The 25,136-nt window shown below is 47.9% G+C and overlaps 1 protein-coding gene across 1 annotated transcript in view; it reads right to left on the minus strand.

The window, feature by feature from the left end:
* The window catches only part of Srrm4 (serine/arginine repetitive matrix 4), a 159,729-nt gene extending 143,172 nt beyond the window's left edge, over positions 1-16,557 (minus strand). Inside the window, exon 1 of the mRNA XM_041648761.1 lies at positions 15,639-16,557. Within this exon, the coding sequence (XP_041504695.1) occupies positions 15,639-15,769 (131 nt within the window). The 5' untranslated portion in view covers positions 15,770-16,557. The remainder of the gene's footprint in view (positions 1-15,638) is intronic.
* Positions 16,558-25,136: the final 8,579 nt, after the last annotated feature.

Consider the following 25,136-nt stretch of genomic DNA (forward strand, 5'->3'; position numbering starts at 1 on the left):
CCCTGCTGGCAGAGTACACCAAGCCAGAAATAGCGCCCGAATGCAGGATGCAGGACGTGTCCTCGTCACTTGCCTGAGGCGATTGTGAAATGTGAGCTCTCAGCTTAGCATCCTGGTACTCAGCAGCAGAGTGCCCTGCTCTCCTGGCTCTTCACATCCCACCAGAGAATCCAAACAATCTCACCCTGCCTTCCAAGATGGTTTCTCAAGTCTTCTGAATGCTGCCCTGTTTCCAGCTTCCCCGGCACTCCACGACTGTCTGCCTAGCATGTGCCAACCGTTAAGCTAGATGCTTTCCCGGTACATGCATAACTAAGGCCTTTGACTTCTGAACCCCCCACCACAGCCCAGGAGGTTTAATGGGGGGGTGAAGAGACGAAAGGGAAAAGGGGGCGAGTTATTGTGTTCCCCATTTTTAAGGGGGAGATCCAGGTGCGTCTGGGAAAATGTCCTGCACATGCGTGGCTTTCGTTAAATTGGGATTTGTAGTCCAATGGGATGCTGTGTCCTCTACTGCTTCTGGGAATTGGAGTTCAATGATCTTTCTGCGCATGTGTAGCCTTGTCTCCGAAAGGAACAGCAGTATATATTCACAGTTCTCGGTAAATATGATTTGGGGAGCACTCATGTCCTGAGCCCTGTGCTGTGATAGCACAAAGCCTTTTGGCCAAATACATATGTACACACACTAATTAACATGGTCCACAATGGTTCCTCTATTGACACTTCTATTTCTCAGCCTAATGGTTTATGTATATAACAGTAATTATCAGAGCCACTGACTAGCTTCTTTAGCCTCGGGCCAATGGCATCACCTTCTGAGACACTATTTGCTCCTCTGCGAAGTGTGATATGGTAGAGAAAGGGATCTGGCTATGTGCATAAGATGCTCCGTGGTGCCGATGGCACGCATTGTAGGTCTTCAATAGTTAGCAGTTGATAGAAGCCTCTAGAAAGCACTCCCTTCCCCGAGAAAAGGAAATGTATATCATGTGTACTACAGCCTCCTTATTCCACACCAGTGACAGACATCACCAATGGATCTTAGATACAGCCCCAGAAGCTACCTACTGCAGCACAGTGCTTCTGGAAGACATTATTAGTTGATTGTAGCTGCTAACCATCTGCAGAGTTCTGCCGCTCTGTTGTTAGCCACAGTAACATGGTTCGGCAGCCCGGCTTTCACTCTAAGGGACATCTCATTCCTCTCAGAGTGCTCACCTTGGGGGTTGGGATAACCGTTCCAGCTGCTGAATTATGAGAGCCTTAGGCTCAGGGGCATGCATTAAATGCCATTCAATGTAGGTACCAAACAATGCGCTCCAACAGCACCTTGTATCCGTTCTCCTGACCCGCTGATTAACTTGGAGAAGCCACCCTTTATCTTCAGTTAACTGTCCTCTCTCAAGAGACAGTGAGTCTCAGAGGGCCTGTTCAGGGGTCACTGCATATGCAGTGGGGTAATACTCTGAGCTATCAGCCTTGGTGGACTTTCTTGTCTCTGTTTCCCCTGTCATCAGGCCAGGGCTCTACCGTCTCTGCCCAAGGAGGCTGTGTCAAGGCTATAGACAGGAAGGATGTAAGCATGTCTCAGATTTTGCTTTTCTGCAGCCCTTCCTTGGGGAAGGCAGCTTAAAGAGAGGCTCAAAAAAACCCAAAAGAAGAAAGATTCCCCTGAACAAAGAGATTGCTTCTGGGCGAGGGGGTGGTGGGAACCAGTCAGGTGCCACATGGGCAGGGATGATGGACATCACCATGGTAACATGTTTCAACTGATAACCAAAGGCTAGAGCTCTACCAGGCTTGGCAACCTTCGGCAAATACAATACCCTCTCTGAACTTGTCTTCACTTGCAATATGAAGACTGTTTTCAGTGATGTCGCGTGTGAGTGTAAGCAAGGGGAAGTGAGTGGTAAACCCTGGTGCTTATGAAATGTTTACCTGCTCCACTGTCTGCACCATATGTGCCTCCCTGGGATGCCATTTTGAAGTTTAGCTCTGGTCAAGAACACTTGTGAGGGTCTAGAGATAATTGAGCCATGATGAGAATTTGCTGCTCTTGCCACAAACCCGGTCAGCTTCCAGCACCTACATGGCACCTCACAATGGTTATAGCTCCAGGTGCAGGGAATCCGATGCCCTCTTCTGACCTCCATGAGCACCAGGTATTCACATGGCATACATATGCAGGTGAAACACTCGTACATATAAAACAAGAACAAATAAGTCTGTATATGAATAATAGCTAACACCTGCTGTCTCCTGTCCCCAAAGACTTATCCCATTTTATAGTGTGAGCATGGAGCTTGGAGGAGTTAAGCAACTTAGTGAAGGCCACACCTTGCAGGGATCAGCTTAAAGATTGTAGTCTGGGTGAGAGTGTGATCCCTGGATATCATCTTCAAGGTCCCCAAGGCTCCGTGGGCCTCTTTCTAGAACAGGGCTGTCTGGTCCTCCTTATGGGTGATTGCCCAGTGCAGGAGGGACCATCAAGATCCTGCTGCCACTTACCCAGCCCCACAAGGTGAGCCTCAACTCAAGACAGGCCCTTCCTCTTTCCCCTGAGCCCTGGAGAGTCACTCAGAAGCATGGTGGCAGGACAGGGGAACCTTGACGGTGACACTTGGGGCCCCAAACCTTCACCTTAACTGCAGTTCTCATGTTGACCCCTGCAAGGCCATGGCCTTTACCGAGTTGCTTAAATCCTCCACATTCTATAAAATTGGGATGCTGATGCAGGGAATTGGGGCAGTAAGTTACCTAAAGCAGAGACTGCTTTATGCATGGGAGAGGCCCACAGATGCACTGTGTAACTGCTGATTTGTGTGACCTTGCCCAAGTCACCTTGCTGCAGGTTGTGGCCTTGGTTCTGTTTGTGACCGTGGTAATTTCATTCTGTTTTCTGATTGCTAATTATTTATAAATAATAATAAATATAAATAAATAAATAATATAAGCTTCAGAATGGAGACATTCCACTAATTGTTAGGCTTTGTGCGTGATAGAAGATCAATGCTGGGTGAAGGCACAGGCAAGCAACCAAAAGGCAAATGTGAAATCCCTTGACACGGGTTTAAGGAAAGGACCATGGGAAGTGTTGTGATTTTTCTTCTGACAGGAATGAAATACATATAGACATGAAAATCTCCAGAGCAAAAATAAATCCGAGCAGAAAGAAAACCTGAGGCCTCTGTGTTTTGGCTTCTGTTTAGGTTTTGAGATAGAGTCAACTATCCCTATCTCAGTGTTCCCAGGCTGTACTTGAACTCCCAAATCTCCTCTTTTAGGCTCCCAAGTGCTAAGATTACAGGTACTCTCCACTATGCCTGGAGGTTAAGTTTTCAGGAAGCGATCAGGATTAGAAGATCAAAGCAAGTATTCTGAACTGCCCGTCAGTTTTTATCATTAATTAAATAGACAAGTAGATCTCAATAAATATTGGTTGGATAGGAAGAAGGATAGATGGGCAGGTGGTGAAGGACTGAGTATTTAGATGTGCGCATGGGTGTGTGCAGGAGTGAATGGATGGGGGCGGGGGGGGTGAATAGTTGGGTGAATGGATGAATGAATGAATGAATGGTGCTTGAATGAACGAATGGGCGGGTAGCGGATGAGTAAGTAAAAAGATGGCTGGATGTGCGTGTTTATGAGTGAGTGGATGGGTAAATGAGTGGTTGGTGGGTGAATGGATGGATAGGTTGATGAATGGATTAGTGGGTGGGGGTGAATGGATGGAGAGATAGATGGGTGTATGTATATATGTATGTGTGTATGGGTGGGTGGGTGGATGTGTGCATGAGTGAATGGATAGATGGATGTATGGCTGGTACATGGAGGAGTAGATGGATGGGAGGATAGAAGGGTGTATGAAGATATGGTTGGGTGAATGGGTAGAAAACAGATGAATGCCTGGAGAATGAATGTGTCTATGTATTGGATGGATGAATGAATGAATGACTAAACGGATAAAGGGTAGATGGGTGGGAGGACAGAATGGTGGGTGGATAACTAGATGGTGGATAATAATCAATGCATATAAGATGTATTATTGAAGAAGGTACAAGAAGTGAATGCAGGGCTGGGTTCAGTTCTCAGCAACCATGAGGAACTGTGCAGGTAAAACATGACCATAACTGCCCAATGCCCGTGCCTAGGTGAACTGACCTGGGGTAGATGGTCCCTAAGTGAGTTAGCCTGAGGAAGGTGGTCCTAGTCAAAACTTACTTTCCTTGTCTCTATTTCCTAAGGAAACGGTGACATTAATGTAAGCATCAAACTGACGAGTCCCCAAATAGAAGCACCAGGTGATGCCAACGAATGGATACCCTGAGCCATGTTCTTTCCCGTGCTCCACCGTGGCACCAAGATGGACCAGGATGGAGCCATATAGTGGGTAAGAAAGAAGCTTATCAAGAGTTTCCATGTTTCCATATGGTGCTCCGATTTCGTTCCTAGGTCTGATAAGCAGAACAGGTATTCCAGACTGTGTAAGATTCAAACCCTAGTTCTCACGTTACCTGATGTAGACTGCCTTCCTCCCTGATCTTCTCATCTACAAAATGTCACGGTATCTAGCTACTTCAAAAGGTGACTGTCTGCAGAGGGCAAACACCAAGCACTCAAAAACTATTATCAGTAGTTATAATTATGTCCCTTGATGGATTCCCATGTACTGTGTGACTTGGGCAATGCCCAGGACTGTCTTTCTCCACCTGCATAGTCAAACATAGACCTCTCCAGTTCTCAGGCTAAAGTTTTACCCCGGTCAGGGGTAAAAACCTCCTTGTGTCCTATATGTCGCTCTACTCTGTGCTAAATTCTCTTTGGACGTGAACCCAAGTGGCTGGGGGCAGCCATGTCTGAAATTCAAGTCCCATCAAAAATCAATAGCCATCCCATTCCTGTATCACAGGCCAGACTGCTTGACGTAGGGATAGCGAAGGACACGCTTGTGGCCACGCAGGTTTAACCAGAGCCCTCCCAGCTGCACAGGCCCCTCCCCAGACACTCAATGGGCTTCGGCTTGGCGAATGAGAGCTCACGCTTTCTTATGGTGGGGTGGGCAGAGGGCTGGGCACACAGAGCGCAAAATATGGGGAGCTATAGCAGGTGGCTCTTTGGACCTAAGTGTGGGTGAAAAACATCAGCTATCTTTAGTAGTAAGGCACCTGAGCCATAGCTGGGATCTCCACGACACTTGGTTCATCCTGAGACCCCAAGAAAACATCAGACACCTCCATCATCACTGGGACCCTAGTCTCAGCTCCTGAACTAAAACCACTGCAGGAGGATTGGTGAAATGATTTATTACATGCTGGCCCTCTCTGGAGCATGAGCAGATGCCCTAATGTTTACAGGGGCAGCTCTGGCATACAGCCCATTCAGTAGCTAAAGGTGCCAGGGTCATTTCTGCCCTGACTCTTGGGTCTACACTAGCAGTATACCCCTTGGGTCCAGGGACTTTGTAACTCAGAGGGATGGGAAAAAAACAATTTGGAACAAAAGATCTGGTGTCTATGTCTATGCCAGATCATTTTAAGACCTCAGTTTCTCTCCCATGAAATGGGCATGAGATTGCTATTTACTGCTGCAAAGACTGAGTGACACCCACAGCGACAGCCTGCCTGACAGCAGGGTGAGGCTCTGCCTTGCTTCGTGGTCTAACTTCAGGCATATCGTTCCACAGCTCTGAGCTTCACTTGTCTGTATTTGTAAAAGGGGAATCAATCAACATGTTTCCCTCTATCCCCGGGGACCGCTGAGCTCTGTGGTGTCTTGGGGCCGGTGTCAAGTGGCATGTCTGTCAGCAGTGGCTCTTCGCTCTCCTTTCTGGTGTGTTCCGAAATGCCATGCTTGTTCTGTGTCTCGGTCTTCCTGTCCCTAAATGACCGAGGCTGTGTTCCTGCAGTGTGCCCTCTGGGCTGCCCTCTCAGCTGACTCTGGACGGATCCAGGAGACAGTGGTGCAGGAAGGATGGGGAAAGCACCAGGATGGTAATGGCCTCTCGTTTCTGCTCCAGATGCCCTGTTACATGGCTCCAGCCCACACAGTGCCAGCGCTCAGACACCCGCCACATCTCTGGACCTGGCACCTGGCTGTAGGAGGGAGGCCCAGACAAGGGAACTGGACGAACAAAAGCCCATTGTCTTCTGCTTCTGGAAGCTCTGAAACTTGATGCCCCAAACTACAGCCTAGCTGCTCACCTGCTCTGCTAGGCACAGTCTGGGGGCAGATGGGCATCTTACCAGGATATCAGGCAAGTCAGTGGGCAGCATATGCCACAGGAGACCCTGAAGGGGCAGGAAGGGGGCTGAGGTGGCAATAGAGAGCTGGTGTTTGGTCAACTGACTGCAGTAGAGATGCTTGTTCAAACCAGAGACTCTGGCATTGGACCCAGAACTCACAGAACCTGTTTGTTTGAGACAGAATCTCACTATGTCGCTTAGGCTTACCCAGGGCTCACTATGTAGATGACAGTTGTCTCAAACTCATAGAAACACACCTGTCTCCACCTTCCCAGTGCTGGGATTAATGGCACGGGGCACTACACCCCACTTTCTTCTTTGAAAGGTTTTTATCTTTAATTATGTGTATGTTTGTGTGGTGGGGCTATGCACTTGTGGGTGTGCAATGCCTGTGGAGACCAGAAGAGGGCGCCAAGGCTCCTGAAGCTGGAGCTATGTGAGGTTGTGAGATGCCCAAAGTAGATGCTGGGAACTGAACGCGGGTCTTCTCAAAAAGCAATACACACTCTTAGCTGCTAAGCCATTTCCCTAGCTCGGAGTTTTGTTTTTTTCCTCCCCCTTTCTCACGGCATATCTCTCTCAGCAAGAAATAACAAAATATCACTATGCACTATATTTATAAATTACATATGCATTCTGCAGCTAAGCCCATTCAAAATCATCCTCAGTCTGTAACTGAGGATGACAATGGCCCCCTAGCTCTTTAGCACCACCCTTGTGGTGCTGCCTTCTCTGTACTTCTGTTTCCTCGTCTGCGCTTTCGGTGGTGTTATCCTTGCTCATTCCTCGTACGCTTAATTTCTGTAATAAATTCTAGGATCCCACAAAGACTGGGAAAGATGTCGTGCCTGGCCTCTGTGGTTCAAATTGTTCTCCTCTGAATCCCATAGAGGAACTTTGCCCCTTCTGAATATTGGTGATTGTGCTGATCAGCTTGGCGTCTTTGTAACAAACACATGAGTTAATTAAACTCACCGAAGGACTCACAGTTTTCTCTTTTTATCATGTGGATCCCAGGGATTGAACTCAGGCCGTCGGCCTTGGCTGAAAGTGTCTCTACCCACTAAGCCATCTCACTGGCCGTGCCTCTCTTCCCACAGCCCTTCAGCTGTCATTCAGACTTCCAGCTGTCTAGCTAAGTTTAAGCTTTAATGAAGTCCGTGAACAGGGACCCATTGGTGGGTGTTGCTGCTCTGTGAAACTGCCGGCAGGATCTGAGCTCCGAGAACCCACCAACTAAGGGATTCCCTGCCTGCGACACATTTGTGTCCAGAGGCTCTTACTACTTGCTGTGAGCAGACACCTGTGGGCATGAATTACTTAATAACTGCTTCAGACTTCAGCACATCCCAGTAGTTGCTTTGACTTTGTTTCTATGACATTCCAATTTGAAATTTTTGTTTCATAGAATTCCACATATAGGCTATTGCGTGTGAAAACTCCCCCTGCAATATTTCAAGGTGAAGAAGAAGAAAGAGAGAGAGAGAGAGAGAGAGAGAGAGAGAGAGAGAGCCCAAAGACTGCTTCTAACTGCAAAGAACAACCCAGTGTTTACACACCAGGCTATGAGAGACAGATGAGACACCATGGGAACAAAATTTACCACTGTGAGACTATGAGAGTCAGGCCAAAAAAGCATCCTTCTCAGTGTCCTGACATAGTCAGAGAGCCTGGAAATGTCCCTGCTTCACTTTAAGACAGAAAGGAGCTGCACTGTTCAGAGTCACCCCTGGCTGCATTGGAGTTGGGACAGGAGCGATTTGGGATGGGGACCTGGGCTGCCAGGACTGACATCTCCCTGGATGTGGGAGATTAGGAACTGAGAGCCTAGGGACAGTTTACCAGGTTCACAAGATTCCCTTGATCTAACTCTTGTTGGGAGTCTTGGGAGGCATCTTCTATAGCTGGGACTTTCTTCTCTTCCTCTATTGCTCTTCAAATGTCCTAGGCAGCTTCCACCCCAGGACCTGTCCATGGCTGTTCCCTCTAACTCAAATACTTTGTCCCCAGCTGTCTTCACAGTCTGCCCCTTCTCAACAGATTCTCAACAAAGAGGCTCCTCCCCTCACCCTACACCCTTTCTTCTCTTTCTTACAGGGCTGACGGTCACCTGACCATATATTTGTTTATTGATTTGGTGCTCATTCCCTGTCTTTTTTTTCTTCCAAAAGAGCAGGGACTTCTGTTGCTCAGTTGCCACTGTACTTACTGTGCAGTATCTCAGTAAAGCTGTTGAAGGCGCGAATGAGTGAGAATACAACTCAATGCCACAGCCAAATGCCGCTGATTGTGCTTTGCGGATTCCTTCCCCTGTTGGCAGTGCCACCTTCGATGTCTGTGGACTCTCTGCCATCCCCCCCCCTCCATCATCACTGGTTGTCTGAAGAACACAGAATGCATTTGTATTAGCTATCTAGACCATGAAAGACAAGAAAGCTAATGGCCCATACCAGAGACAGTGCCCTTGAGCCAGCGGCAGGGGGGTTGGGAATTTTGTATGACAGGGACTGTTTCTTTCTGGTGCCCCCCACAGGTGATGCCATGCCCCCCACGGGTGATGCTGTGCCCCCCACAGGAGGCACACACTCTAGATGGTTTTGCCAGCTATTACTCTTAAAAGAAAAAAAAGGCCTTTGAGACTCTCCTGAGCACAAAGACCCCATTCCTTCCCCCTCATCATGTCTCACTGGTAGATTAAATTAATGAGAAAATAAAGTCATATCCGTTTCACAAGTCAGATACCTAAGGAGAGCTGTGGACATGTACTGTGCTGGGATCTCCCCCTTCTCTGTTGGAACCATATTCCTGTACTTCATGTCCCATCGGAGCACATAAGCCCAACCACCTGGAGTCACAGGTTTGTGTCTCCCTTTCTGAAAACATGATACCCTTAAAGAGAGAGGCCACATTTTATTCAGTTTTTCCTCCATGATGGGCCCAGCTTGAAGGAATAAGAAAAGCTGTGATTTATTATTGATAACAAGAACTAACACAGAGTAAGCCCTTACCTCTTGCCAGGCAGTGCTATCTATAAATGAACTCATCCGGTCCCCTCAATGGTTCTTTGAAGTGGTTGCTATTATTTGCCCATTTTATGGATGAGGAAATCAAGACTGAGGTCGAGTCATTTGCCGGAATTCTCCTTGCCAGTAAGTGCATGTGGGCAGAAAGGAGAACCACTGGTTGGGCTTCTTTACCTGGCAGGTTCTGCACACGGCTCCGCAGAGCTCAGCCCCTCTGGAGAACTGTAAAGCCATGTGCAGAACTGAACAGAGCGGCTCGATGGAGCTGTGTCAGGTCCGATGCACACACTTGCTATCCTGGTGCTATGGAAGCAGGGACAGGCAACTCTGCGGGCACACTGGCTAGTCCCCACCTGACGGGGCAAGGTCCAGACAGGGAGAGACTTGGTTACAAAATAAAATAAAGGAAGGAAGGAAGGAAGGAAGGAAGGAAGGAAGAAATGAAGGGTGAAAGGCAAGGCAAACAGTAGACAGTGCCTAAATAATAATACCCAGCATTGTCCTCTGGCTTCTATGTGCGCATACATATACACGTGTGTGCACACACCTGAACACACATGCATACACATACATGCATAAACACACACACACGGACACAACCACAGCCACAGCCACGCGCACAAACACACAGACCAGACACAGGCAAACACACACACAGGGTGGGGACAGGCACAGGCAGGCGCTTGCTCGCACACACGTACACACACGCACTTGTGCACACGCACACAGCCCCCCAGAGTACTGACATAAAGGAGAGCAATGTCAGGGAGTCCGAGCACCCCATTAACATCTTCTCGTGCCTCAGCAGAGTCTTCGGAACAAGTCACTGAAGAACTCTTCCTAAGTCCCAGCCAATTCTGCCTTGCAGGAAGACGGATCCAGCTTACCAGAAAATAGAGACAAGCTTTTAATTTATTGTGATTTTGTACCACACCTGATGTATCTGTGGAGCCTAAGGTCCACGAAGGGGGCCTCTTTTCTTCTTACGGAAATTAGGGTTTGGGGAATGCTGGAGACCCACAAGGCCGATGGCATCCAATCTAAACTGCTGACCTCTACTGGACAGCATGCCTACTCCTTGCGCCAGACAGACATCTTTATCTGGGGAGCCTCACCGTGACACCAGGGAGAGTTTGTTTGCAGCCTGTGTCCTTCAATGGCATGGATTAGAACCCTCAGAGTGTCAGATCGAGGTGGAGCTGGGAGAGGGTGCAGCTTCCCCCAGGTTGGAGCCTTTTGCATATGTCTATCAACCCACCCAATACCCCTTGGCCATCTCCACCCCATGCTTCTTTAAAGCTAGCACATTTGCCAAGCAGACACAGAAGAACATCACAAAGGGTCTCTCCATCACTAACCCCTGTGTGCCATTCAACACATTTTAGTCTTTCAGATGGGGAAACGTTTGACCCCAGCGATATCACTCCCTTCCCCCAGAGGAGCCTGTGTTCATGGCCAGGGCAAGCATTTTCTGTGACCCTCAGACCACTGGCTCTTAACCACGGTTGTCAGAAAAGCATCATCCAAATGCCCCTCACACCACGTAGAGTCAGCACAAATGTGTTAACCGATTGCTTGGCACCAAGAGGAGTCTCAAATTAAATGGTTCAAAGGCATTTGTTTCCTCCTTTACAGTTTGGCCATCTTTCCCCTCGTGCAGTAAAACCTCCAACAGTTTGGAATTTATGAGCCTTTGGACAAGGACTGGGCTCCAGTCTGGAGTATTCTGCATGAAAAGGATTTTTTGAAGAAAATTAATAGCTTGCCAAACAAATAGCAAAGGGAATGCACGCTCTGTTTAAGGGGGGCTCCTGCTCTAGCCCTTAACAAACACTCACGCATCCGCAAACAATTCATATGCTAATTCCTAATGATTTTTACATGTTCATTAAGTCCCCAGCTACGGCTATTTATCGATATGATTATTATGGTTCGAGCTGCTTTAAAAGCTAGGTTTTCGCTGATCAGGAACTTTTTAGATACAAACTTTCTGAGGCTGAGCTAGATTAACAGAGGAATTAAGGGAACGTGACTCTCCTTTGTGGGGGTAAGAGAGGGGTCTCGTGTATGTCCTTGATCTCACTGATTCCTGGGGAGGGGTGTTCCTGCCAGGTACTGTCAGGTGAGCTATGACTGTGCTGAGCCTTGCTCTGGGTTTCTTAGGATCATCCGTGTTAGAATTCCATCCTAAACAGCTGTTCTCATTCCTGCCTCCCTCTCTTTCTCCTGCTCTCCTCCTTCCTTCCCCCCTCTTCCTTTCCCTCTCTTCTACACAGCTTCAGATGTCAACTTGACACATCCCAGAGCCACCTAGAAAGAGGTGATCTCAGTTCAGGAACTACCTCCATCAGACTGGCCTGTAGGCAAGACCTCTGGGGGCATTTTCTTGATGAATGATTGCTAAGGAAGGGCCCAGACCACTATGGGTGGTGCCATCTCTGGGCAGATGATCTTGGGCTGTATAAGAAAGCAAGCTGAGTAATTAGGAGGAGCAAGTCAGCGAGGAGCACTCCTCCATGGCCTCTGCATCAGCTCCTGTCTCCAGGATCCTGCACTGAGTTCCTGTCCTGACTTCCCTCCGTGATGGAGTGTGACTTGGGAATGTAAGTAAAAACACACCGTTTCCTCCAGTGTCACATATGGTCAGTGTTTTTATAACAGCAACAGAGGAGCAAACTAGAGTGTCCCTTTCCTCTTTTCCCCTCTTGGTTTCTTTTGCTTTTCTTTCCTTCCTCCCCATCCCCTCTTTCAGGGTCTTCCCATGCCATGCAGGTTGATGGTGAACTCACAATCAGCCTGCTTCAGTGACCTGAGTCCAAAGGCTATTTATCAGGTGTTTATGGATCAGTTCAGAATCCAGATTTCACTGTGCCCCACCCTCAACTCTACAGCCAGAGAAGAAAAGAGTTATCTTCCATGCTGGTTAATTTCAGTTGTCAATTATATGAGAGCTAGAATCACCGGGATGGAAGTGGGGCCCCTGGACAAGTTCATGGGAAACAATATTGATTAGGATCACGGAAGTGGGAAAACCACCACTATGGGTGACAGCATTCCCTAGGTTGGGGAGGTAGAAGGAAATGGCTGAACCTGAGTGTTATCACTCTGTTCCTGGCTACGGATCCCATGTGATCAGTGGCCCAAAGCTCCCACCGGTTGAATTCCTCACCATGTTGTTCTATACCCCTGAACTATGAGCTGACATCACCTCTTTGCCCCATAAGTTGCTTTGGGGGGTATTTAATCACAGGGAGAAAAATCAAGCCACTCACATGGCGGGGGGAACTATGGGTCAGCCCTCTTGGCCTCTGTGTATTAATCTCATCTCAATTGTGTAGCCCGTCCAGAGCAGAACTTTCAAATGTCAATGTTTAGCATTAGTTGAGGGAGAGATGAAACAGATCTGGAGACTGTGCTTACTTTTAGCCACTCTGAGATGCCTTACAGGACAAAGGTCTATTGAATAAACACTCTAAGCCACACACATGGCAGAGTTTCACCTGGCTCAGTCCTCACGGAGGCTGAGGTAGTGATAGGTACAGATTCTGTTTTCAAACTGACAAACGTGTTCGGTGAGGTGAAGGTTCTGGTTCAGGAAACAAACAATCCAGGTCAGGACCCCAGGTTCTCTGACCTTCACATCAGCACGAAAGTGACCACTGTGGTATCTGGCGTCTCACTGGGCTCTGCCATCCTAACATCTGAGTCAGACATCTGCCTGAAACTTGATGCAAGAGAAAACTCTTGCCTCATCAAGAATGCCTCACACAGGGAGGGTGGGGGAGAAGGGAGGGGCCGAGGAGCGGGTCTGCTTAGAAGGCAATTGCCCATCATAGCATGTTGCTGTGGAATCAACAACTTAAAATGCATACCCTAGTACTGGTATTAAATTATCTTCAGCCATAGACTTACGATATCCTGGAGAGGCTCATCCAGAGGAGGGACCCTCATTTATAATCAAATATTAAGTGTGCAACCTACAGGATTGGCTGATTGGCTGGTGGTTCACTCATACCTCCCCCATCTTCCCACAGGCATGGATTGTGCCAATCCTCTGACTGAGCTGGGCTTGGCTCAAGCAACTAAACATTTCTGATGAGAACAAGTCGGCAGCTTGTCTCAGAAAGAGTCGCCAGGGCTCCGCGGAAGCTATACAGCATCTCTCTCCTTTTTCTTTCCGGGAGCTCGGCTTTGGAAGCATAACATTTCTACCTCTAGTGATACAGAACGCTGGAAGGGAGCAGGAACTGACCGTCGCTGCTGTATGCAGCTGATATGATGAGCGTGGGAATGATTCGGTCTTATAGTTAGTCTGTTGGAACAAGACTAAGCCAGGCCTTTCTGGGGACTCGGATATAAATGTTCCTTGCAATCTCTACCCGGGATTAGATATCACATCTACAGACCAGAATGTGTTCTACAGAGAGGAGCCGCCAATCATAGAGGCATTCTTGTATAATATCAATCAAGAGCTTATAGAACTCTGACATAAACTTCAAGGGTGTTGATCAGGGAGGTAGAAACCCAGGACATTAAAACACATCAAGGGTGAGAAAATACTGAGGGTGTACGGAACTCTTGCAAAAGTCACACCAGTGAAATTAAAATTAATAAAAGCTGTAGGGCTAGGGTGTCTCTCAGTCAATTCATAGAATCAAAACCTTTTGGCAAGAAAATGGTATGTAGGTAGAATCAGACAAACAGTCAGACAGACAGTCAGACAATAGACAGAAAGGCAGAACCATGTGTGGTAATAGTAGGGACCACTTTCCTAAATTAAAACAGCATTGAGAACCTGCTTTCCTCCCCAGGGCAGCACTAAAATAGACAGAAGACTGTGGACCAAATACTTCTGTCACCAGACAAATTCTCCCTGGTTCCTCCAACAAGGCCATTTTCTCTGACCAGTGCGGCACTGATGTGCTGGGAGTGGAAGCGAGAAGGTGAAGCCGGTGGCAGAAGACCAAGAAGATAAAAGCGCTGACGTCAAACTCTCTACAAAGAACCTCCAAACAAGCAGATGCACACCAGCTTTAATGACATTTGATGTCACCCCCCACCTCTCTAGCCCCCTCAGGGGGCTTCCCCCCTCTCCTGAGCATAAGCTCGCCTCTGCTCAAGGCTCTACATTCTGCTGGTCCTTCCTGCTTCCTGTCCACACATTCCCTACACAGGATGCTCTGTTGGTCTAAAGACCTGTCTGAGCTTCAGTTGGAACAAAGAAAAGTTCCTGGGTGTGGGTTTGCTCCTTTCAGATATTTTTCTCCAATCAACCTTCATCGATCCCACACTTGCTGGAAAGTTCAGACTTAGTTGCTGCTAGGCCAGGCATTCTGTCAGGGCCTCTTTCCCAGACATGTTTTCAATCTATTCCCTAATGCAGCCTGCCAGTATTAATCAATCCCGTGAGTGGTCCCCCAGATCCTCTTCTTCCTTTTACTCTCAGAACCGCTCAGCCAGTAGCACCAAGAGATGAGTTTTCATACAGGCTTGATTTTCCCTGACAGAGGGCATAGCCTTCGTCTCAAGCTCCTCTAAATCTAACGATCTGAGAAAACATCGGGTTTTTCTCTGCCATGGAAGGCTTCTGTGTGCCCCCCCCCCCGCCCCGCACCTCCTCTTTACCCTGCATCCTGTTCTCTTTTTCTTCTGCCTTTTATTTCTTTCCTTATTCTCTCCTCTGGTCATTTTTTTTAAACCTCCACTCTAGAACCACAACTCATTCCAAAGTTCGAAGCCACCAGATTCTTTAAAAAATCAAATAAAATAAAACTTCCACGATTACCTTCATGCTGACTTTGAGCTCAGAGACTTGGTTTGGAATGCTGGAGGGGAAAAAATTCAGCCCCAGCAGCAGCCTCAGCTAAGCACGGAGGAGGGTGCTGTCTGGAGTGTATTTGAAGGAACAACATATGGACTTTTGTCAAAACCTCAGAGCCCACTAGTTTCTGAGCTTGAGTTAGAATACCCTCTCTGAACATTGTCAGAGCTGAGTTCATGCTTTGGACAGTATCCCCCCAACACCTCAGATCCACCACTCTCTTGCCCCCCTGACCGATAAGCTTGGCAATAGCTGAAAAAGTTTTCAGGGAAGTGCATACCCAAGTCACACCGCCCACCCTAAGAAAGCAAAGGAGGTGTGGAGTCTGTGGGAGTGTTGTTCCCCGCCAAAGAATTCCTGTCCCTTTTCAACAGCCTCCTCCCTACCCAGGCGAATATTTCCCTTGTTCCAGTGTGAGATACCGAGTATGACCGACATAGTCCAGGCACCCTGACCGAGCTGCCTAAATCCACCTGTCAAGATTCTGGGGCGCAGGCAAGAAACGGGGGGAACTTTCCAGTGTCCCCAACTCAGGAACGAGGTCATTACCTTGGCAGTGGCTTACGGGCTGTGATACTGGCAACGATGATGCTCTCGGGACGCGGAGTGGCCACTGCTTTGAAGGTCCCTTTCCAGAACTTCTCAAACAGCTGTTTCTCGCCCTGCTGCAGGCTGGTCATCCTGAAAACCCAAGGAGTCCGGACGACCGGGGCGCTGTCCGAAGTGCTGAAATGTGGATTCCAAACCCGATGACACGCCCTTGGTTCCCGGGCGCTGTCCGCGTGAAAGCCCCAAGGGGTGGGGTGGGGGAGAGATCAGAGTTCTGGGAGGGGGATGGGATTGAATGGGACGACTCAGCCTGGCAGGCAGCGGAGATTGAAGGTGGTCCCCCGGCTGGGTTCACCTCCCGCCTTGGCTCTGAACTGCGCTGGGAGCCGGCTGAGCTCGGCGTCCTCAGCAAAGCAAAGCTGGGCCGGCTTTCTCTACCGCGCAAGGAACAGAGAGGAGGCGACCGGGGCGTCTGCCGTGCGTGCGCGTGTGAGCTCCAGCGCGCCCGGGTTTTGTCTCTTGCACAATGTGACGTTGGAAGAGGAGGCTGGTCGCGCGAGCTGTACTTTCCTCCCTCCCCTTCTCGGTCTCCTCCTTCCCCAGCAACCCCTCCTTCCGTGGCTCAGCCTCCCGCCGCCATCTGCATAACAAAGGCCCGCAGATCTGGGGAGGAGAAAGGGCGGGGCGTGCGCTTGTCTCCAAGGCCCGGTGGCCAGAGTGGTTGTTCCGACCCCTCTGAGAAGAAACCCCAGCACTCAGAATAGAATCGAGCTGGATATCCTCCGTCCCAGACCTCATCCCTCCTCCATCGTCGCAGGCCTTCCCCTCAACCCTTGCATGCACACTCACAGCGCTAAGCCACCTCCCTATATCCTTTTGCAAGACTTGGAGCACATCTTCTGTTGAGTGAGCTAGTAAAAACAGCCCCACCTACCCGCCCACGCCAACCTGCCTGCATCATCCCCACCTCTGGGAAGGACTGCTGAGCTCTGCAAAGTGGAGGTGCCCCTACTTTTTCCTTTTTATGCCTGGGGGCCGTGGGCTCCCCCGTCCCCCATCCAGAAAATGCCATTTGATGGACAATCCGTCGCCAGCACGGTTTCTCGCCATCTGCCGAGCCGGCCCCCACCCGCAGAGGGGCGCAGCGTCACATCTGTGCCTGCGGCTCTGTAAAGGATATCTCTTTTGTGCCTTGCAGCCGGCCTGCCTCGCGTCCCGCTGCCAAAGCCCGCACCCCTCCCCCACCCTTTCTCCCCACCCCTGAGAACCCAGAGCTTGTAAGTGAGGCGGCAGTCCGATTTGGCAACGAAAGCACTCCGGTGGAGGTGGCGAGGGGGGTGTTTGAGGATTACAAGGAGTTAGTAACTTTTTGGGTTTTCCTCCTTCTGCCTCCCCACTCCCCTCAATCCCAATCTCTGACTCCAGAAACGCAGGATATAGACAACAATGTCTCTTTTAACTGGAGGCTTCTCCTTAAGGTACATAGCCCAGTGCGAGCCTCCAGCTCATTTCTCCTTTATATCCTTGCAACACTTTAGCCTTCCTCCAGAGTTTGAAACTCCTAGGAGGAGCCTTCACCAAGTCTTAAGGACTTTCAAACACTGACACCAGGTCCCACCCTGAAGAGGGGAAAAATCTTTAATTCTTGTAGACCTATTAGAAGTGTGGACCGAAGACCCCCAACATCCGTGTTAGCTTTGAAAATTCTTTGCAAGAGAATAGAGGGTACATTGAGTGGTAAAAGGGGAAGAGGAGAGAGAGCAAGATAGGGCAAGAAAAGCCAGAACACAGGAATAAAGGAGCGACTGTTGGTCTAGAAAGGGCTACAAGATGGGGTTGTGTGCGGCGGATTGCTGTCTACTGGTTTAGGAGTGCCCAGGGCTCTGCTCACTCCGCAGTGACCCCTTCTGGTCAATAGCTAGAAGTGCACTTGTTGGCTTTTAAAGGGGGTAGAAGACCTGGAGTTGAGCTGCTTTGGGGATTGGGAGATTAGAGGATACAAAAAGGTAAACTGGGGAGTGGAATTTCCTCTTCCCTCCCCCTGATCCACTGCATTCAAATTCTCCATTCTGAGATTGCTTTTAGGACCTATCACCCTCCCTTTGGTTGCTGTCACCTTAAATGCGTACTCTCCCTTCTTAGCCTTGGAGATTTAAAGAGATTCTTAGTCATGACATGTCACTTTCAGGGAAACAGAGGTAGGTGGGACCTTACCTCCACCAATCAACCTTTCAGAGGTGTGCCTGCCCTTTAATAAAAAGAATTTATTTTAAGTTTAGTGTGGAAGTGTGTGGTGTATGCCACACGTGTGGGTGTTCCAATGACGTCAGAAAAAGGTGTCTGATTTATCAAGGGCTAGAGTTAAGGGTAATCCCAATGTGGGTTCACGGGATTCGAACTCTGGTCCTCAGGAAATGCAACAAGCACTCTTAACCATGGAGCCACCTCTCAACTCAACTATGCCTCCTCTTCTTACCTGGTATTATGGGAAAAGCTCCAAGTTGGGCATCCTTGCTTCTTTGGAAACCCAGAAAAGCCAGGTCAGGTGATAAGGAAGTTTCTCTTACTTGTGTAAGAATGAGAAAGTGGAGGTTTAAGATTGCCAAGTGGTGTGCCTAATTGCCTCTAGTAGAATAATGGGACTCTGGGGAAAATACAGTGACTGGGTTTGGGAGAGGATTCTGGGGACCGTTAGCATGCCAGACTGGAACGATGTATCACAAGCCAGCAAGCCAGGGCTTGGATACACACAGGCGTTTCCAAGTGCTATGGTTTCCAGGTTGAGCACCTCCTGGCATGAGACAGGGCTTAGAACCCAGACGTCCAGTCTCAGCTCTGCTATTTCTAGCTGGATAGGATCGAAAGAGTGACCTCAACTGTTGTATTAGTTGTCTTGTTACTGTGACCAAATCCCCAGCAAGAAGCAAGCAAAGGAAGGAAGGAAGGAAGGAAGGAAGGAAGGAAGGAAGGAAGGAAAGAAGGAAAGAAGGCAGGCAGGCTTTATCGAGCTCACAGTTTGGGCCTGCCCTGGTGCCCTGGTGGGGAGAAGTCTGGTGAAGTGAGGCAGCTGGTCCTGCTCCGGCACAGCCAGAGGCAGAGGGAGAGGAACGGTACCACTGCTTATCTTTCTGCTTGGTTTTGTCTTAATCTTTTCTCCAAAGTCTGGGACTGTAGGTCCATGGGACTATTCCATCCATACTCAAGACAGGCCCTCCTTCCAGCAAGAAAACACCTTTATGGACGGAGAGGTGTGTGTTTTCCACAGGGCTTCAAGTCCAGTCAAGAACATGGTGTAGAGCCCTCATCCTTGCCAAAGCTTCCATTTCAATATCTCTTGGATGACAAGCCACTACTACCACCAGACCTTCCACACATGAAATTCTACAAAGACTGGAGATTTGGGACTTAAATAAACTGTCTGGGAGAATTAACAGAATCAGCATGGTATACGGGCTTCAAAGCAGTCTGGAAAATAGTTTAGTAAAGAAAATCAATTATTATTAAAGGCTGAAAGCATAGCCTCTGGAGTCAGAGGAAGCGGGGCACGAAGCTTAGCTCACTTTTTAACTGGATGACCTCAGGGAAGAACTAAGTCCTGCTTTGGTTTCTCTACCTGAGAAACGGAGACATTAATGTGTATTTCACATGATCACTGTGACGGTTTAGCCCATCATGACTCGTAGGGACTTAGCTCCAGGTCTGGTTCATTATAAATGCCCATCAGATGGCTAGTACCATTGACACCACTGCCAGGTCACTCCGGTCCAGTCACCGCAAACTGATGCCTGCTCTTGGGTCTTGGTTAGACACAGTCCTGGATATAGAGGGTTCAAAGATAAGACTTATGCTGTCTTCTGAAGGAGTTCACAGCCTCACTTATCCTCTGTCCTCGTTGCCTAACATGCGTCTCTTTTTTATTTTATCACACGTACTTAAACATTAAGGCTGGCATCTCTAATATAACTCAAACTCTCATTCCTTCGTCATCTTATACAGTAGAGGTATTCCTGCCCATCTCTGTCTCCTTCACAGGGTGCCGCTCTCTGTTTCCCCAGGAGCCGGCGGACCACCCTGGGAGCCGAGACACATGGGCAACTTGGTTAGGGAATAAACAGGTGTAACACAGCTGGTGCTTCTCCTCTCTGTTGTCACTGGAAGACATTGGGATCAGACTTCAAAATCCTCCCCAACGCCACCATCTAGGTACACTTTACTGCTCACTTAGAGGTGCTACTATTTGTAAAAATAAATTTCCATCATTTCTACAGGATGCTTCCGTACCTAAGGGTGTTACCCTTCCATTGGTGAAAATAAAGATATGGCCCAAAGGATTCTAGAATCTATAAACCTAGGCATCCCCACAGCCACAACTGAAGAGATTTTTATGCTTCCTTGTCCCTTCGGCAGCATTCCTGACTCTGAGAGATAGCGGCTCACATTCCGAGTTCCAATTCAGCCTTGCTAACAATGCTGTGTTACCTTGGGGAGATCCCTTAACCTCTCTGAACACAGTGGAGCTAGTCACCATCTACCTGCACAGAGAGACTTCAGAGACCTTGACAGTCTAAACCCACTCCCAAAAGTCCAGTGAACAATAAAAGAGTCAAATAATTACAGAGATAATGGGAAATATGATAATGAGACCAATCTGTCTTTGTGTCCTGACACTGGACCTCGCTAAAACCATTCAGATTATGAGGTCCTTTATTTCCTCATACAAGGGATTAGGGAGAATGAAAAGTCCAGCTGATCACCACATCTCGAAAGTTCTGCTGTGTGTCTAATCCGAATCTCACCTCTACTGTCTGTCCCTGAACGAACGTGAATGACCCAGGAACCTCCAGGCCATGATGGTGCAGCCTCCTGTTTGTCTCTTCTCTGTGACACCAACGTCCAGTTCAGAGCTGGACACAGTGGAAATTCTGGCTTAATGAGCACATCCCACGTCAGAGAGCTAGCGGCATAAGCGTTCATGTCACCCTAGCTTAGAGCAGTGGGGTGTGTGTCACACCTCCATATGACAGCGGTGGGACACTCACAGTGTGGCTGGTGCTACACACATCTCTGTGATTAAAACCCGACAGGACAGAAGAGCTAAACCTATATCTTCCGTATGCATGTTTGACTGCATGCAGCTAAACAGTACAGGAATGCATAGATTTGGCAGCAGGTACCCTTTTAGTGGTCTGCGAATATTAATTCATTTTGTGATAGAAAAGCCCCTGCGAAGTAGAGTCTGCTATTCGCCAGGAAATGGACACACAGAAAGTTGGAGAAAACTGCCCAAGTACACATATCAGCACAAGGACAACCGGCACATGAACTCCGCCAGTTTGACTTGCAGAGTAGGTAGGATTCATTGCCCCCCGCTTAATGTCTGTAATATGATTTTTATGTTCCCAAATGGCATCGAATCTTGTCCAAGTGTGCCCTGAGCCTAGTACACTGTGCCCAGGGTGGGGACAAAAAAACAGGTGCTGTTTTTGGGGAGTTGCAGTCCGGTGGTGGTGGTGGGGTTGTTAAACATTAAATAAACCAATAACATGTCTCATGGTAAAATAAAGGTGAAGTTCTGAGGTGTTTACCAAGCTGACTGTCAGGAGGTGAAATGTCTGGATTCAGCGGCATCTAAACTGGAGTGGCACGCCGGAAGACAAAGCTGCACAGTGAGGAAAGGGTTCAGACACTCATGCGGGAAATGCTGGGTGTGTCCTGAGGATGTGGTGGGAAAGGGAAGGAACTGAGTGAAGGAGCTGGCGATGGAAGATCATGCTGTATGCAATGAAACTGGAATACAAGTCTCTTACCCTTGAGCAGAAAAGTCAGAGAACCATACTATGCTGAGGAATAAGCCTGTTGTACACTGTGAAGATGTTTTCATTGGTTTAATAACTGGCCAATAGTTAGGCAACAAGAGGTCAGGTGAGAGAACCAGTCTGAGAGAACACTGGAAAGAAGGGAAGAGGGGTCTCCAGCTGGATGCAGAAGAAGCAGGAGAGGCATGTGCCGTGCTGGAAAAATGTACCGCCACGTGGCAGAGCATAAGTAGGAATTATGGTTGAAGTTGTAAGAGCTAGTTAGTAACAAGCCTAAGCAACCAGCCGAGCATTTATAATTAAGTCTCTGTGTGGTTATTTGGGAGCAGGCTGGCAGGACAGAGAAAGTCCATCTACGGTGCTATTACAGTATGCTTTAATAGTCAATGATATAGTGGTTCCCGAAGCCAGGTGCTTTGGGGCCCTAGGGGCACATCCAGGGAGCATCTGGAGGTAGCCCAGTACAGAGGGCATCCACTGTGCTTCTAGCCCCAGACTCATGCCCAGAACTCAACCCTCCAGGCCTTGCTCTTCCTAAAATGTCTTGCTTGAATAAATACCTCACCACTTTCTCCTCAACAGTAAGAAGTTCCATAGGCAACTAGAATTTAGTAACATTGTTTGCACTGAGTTAACTTTTATAGTGACCTTCCATTACCAATTCAGGGAAGAAATTAGATATTCCTCATCAGAAATACCTGGGACCAGACATGTTTCAGAGTTCAGTTTTTCCAGATTCTTAAATATTTTCAAAAATGTTACAGGCTGAGCATTCCTCATTCCAAATTCTGAAGTCTATAAAAAAACTAAAACTGAACTCCCAGTTTTGGGGATTTTGTATTAGGGCTGCCCAACTTATCCTAAGTTTTCTTTCTAAAATGTCTTCTTTATGTAAAGATGTTTGAGCAACACATTAGACAAAATTGAGACTCATTTATTAATACTGAGTATAATATCATATTTTGACACTCATTTATCAATAACATCAGATATTCTGTCAATGCCCACTTCTCCACATGTTCTCTTGGCGTTTGGTTTGTTTGTTTGAACTGGTAACTTGAAGGAGCATCTCCCCAGCCTCACATGGTGAAGACCTGGTCCCCAGCGGAACAACGTTAGGACACTGTGGATATCCTAACTCTGCTCTTCGAGGAGTTCCTGGGATCTGGACAATGTCTTGTTCACTTCTCTTTTTGTTTTGTATGTGCTGTGAGCAAACAGTTCCCTCTGCCCCAGCACCTTGTGTCTTTTTTTGCCGGGGGGTTTCAAAGCAATAGAACCAATCAACTACAGACTGAAAGGTTCCAAACTGTGAGCCAAAATCCACCCTGCTTTTCTTACATTTGGCTGTGTTCAGCCTTTCGTCACAGTGATGGAATGTTACCAACAAGGTCAGATCAGGCCCTGTGGATGTGGGCGGATGACAAGCTCTACAGGTATCCTTTGCTTTGTAGTTTCCCTTCATACCCCTGTTCTGGTTTCATTTCTGTCGCCATGACAAGCACTCTCAACTTGGGGAGGAAAGGGTTTGTTTGGCTTGCCAGCTCATGTCACAACCATCAACCATCTTCAAGGGAAGTCAGGGCAGGAACTCAAGAACAAACTGAAGCAGAAACCACAGTGGAAAGTTGCTTATTGGCTCATGCTCATCTAGATGCCACCACCTGCATGGGGAATGGCACCACCCACAGAGAGCTGGGCTGTCCCACATCAGTTAGCAATCAAGACACAGCCACACAGACGGACCAATCAGATCTGCGCAATTTCTCCACTGAGGTTCCCTCTTCTCAGGTGCCGCTAGGTTGTGTCACATTGACCATCAAGGCTCACCCGGACACCTCTCCACTGTGAACAGCCACCTCTCTGTCTATCTTATTGTCTACAAGAAATTTTGTTGTTCCCATCATCTGTGTTTTGCTGTAGCATGACAGGCATGTTTCTCTGCATGAAGTGTGGCAACAGCGTAATGAAATTTAAATTCAAAATAAATCCCAGCACAGCATGAGTAATGTGTGGGTTTTGCCTTTTCTTGTGATGCTACCTGACAACGGATCCCAGGTTCTTTGTTCATCTTCATAAGGAACTCATGGGTGTAAGTGCATCTGATGAGTCCCCACTATTACCTCGTTGACAACTCTTCTCTCTCTTCATCTACGAGACTCTACCTTGAGTCCCTGGGCCTGTGAAGTGACCTTAGAAGCTACTTTGCCTTCTGATATGTCAGGAAACTCCAAGTTCCACATGTCAACCTCCCCACTTGCATCTGAAATCCACCATTTCTCCAAACAGCTCAGGTCCTCTTGGTGGACATCAGAGACTCACTCCCTGGGTTAGCTGGTCAGTGCTTCCAGTGTATCAGGATATACAGACCTGATAAATCTTATTTTAATGCCCCAAATATACCAGAGTTTCTTCTTGACCATCTGGATCAAACAAAGGCTATTGGGATTCCCTTAACTGAATAAATCTGAAAGTGGCCATCCTTTGTGTCATGTCAGAGAGCCACAGTCAGTGATGGCAACGTGATTCCTAGTTTACAACACATACACACACACGCCACACACGTACAACACACACATACATACACATATCACACATGCATACACACTCACTATGCATATGCCATGCTACCATATATATGTACATATATACCACACACACATGCATGTCACACATACACACACATATACACACCACACAACACTCCTAATAAAAATAATATTTATAATGGATGTCTACATGTAATTACTGTAATCAAGTGAAGGTTTTTTTGTTTTGTTTTTTGTTGTTGTTGTTTTTTCTCCCCTTACTTGGTTGTACATTCAAATGATCACCAAAGTCTATTTATTTTATTTTTATTTTTTGTTTTTAGAGACAAGGTTTCTCTGTGTAGCTCTGACTGTCCTGGAACTCTCTGTAGACCAAGCTGGCCTCGAACTCAGAGATCCTCCTGAGTGCTGGGATTAAAGGTGTGTGCCATCATCACCCAGCCAAAGTTTATTTATTTACTTTTGAGGTAGGGGAGATCATTTTTTGTAACTTGACTTTACTTCTTTGTTTATATAAATATCTACAGAGTGATGGAGTGAAAACCACAAAAAAGCTAAATTCAGACAAACACAGATGTCTTGTCCTGAACACGCTGCCTCTTCCTTCTCTACGGGTGATTTATGCTGTGTGGTTCATTTTACCACTGAAATGCATCCTGTACAGAATGATCCTATGTTTTGAAGGGCTGGTGGTAAGTGACACTTGATGCCTGTGACACCCTCAGTTCACCGGGAAGTGCTGGAAACTCTGAGGTAGGAACAGGGGAAATGGCTCGGTAGATGATGTGCCTATAGGTCAAGTATGAGGTTCAACTCCCAGCACCCATGCAAAACCTGGCCCAGCAGGCTCATCTATAACCCCAGCTCTGGGGTCAGGGTTAACGGTGGGGGAGGGGCAAGGGGCAGCTTCATGGTGCTCATTGGCCGGCCAGCCTGGCTGAATTGACAATCATTACGTCCCGAGTATTAAAAAAATGAGAGTTACGAACAAAGCATACCCAACAGTGTTCTCTACCCTTACACACACACACACACACACACACACACATACACACACACACACATACACACACACACACACACAGAGAGAGAGAGAGAGAGAGAGAGAGAGAGAGAGAGAGAGAGAAATCCTA

Source organism: Microtus oregoni, unplaced genomic scaffold (assembly GCF_018167655.1).
Source record: "Microtus oregoni isolate MIOR12 unplaced genomic scaffold, Mior012 000003F_ref0000135, whole genome shotgun sequence".
Lineage (NCBI taxonomy): Eukaryota > Metazoa > Chordata > Mammalia > Rodentia > Cricetidae > Microtus > Microtus oregoni.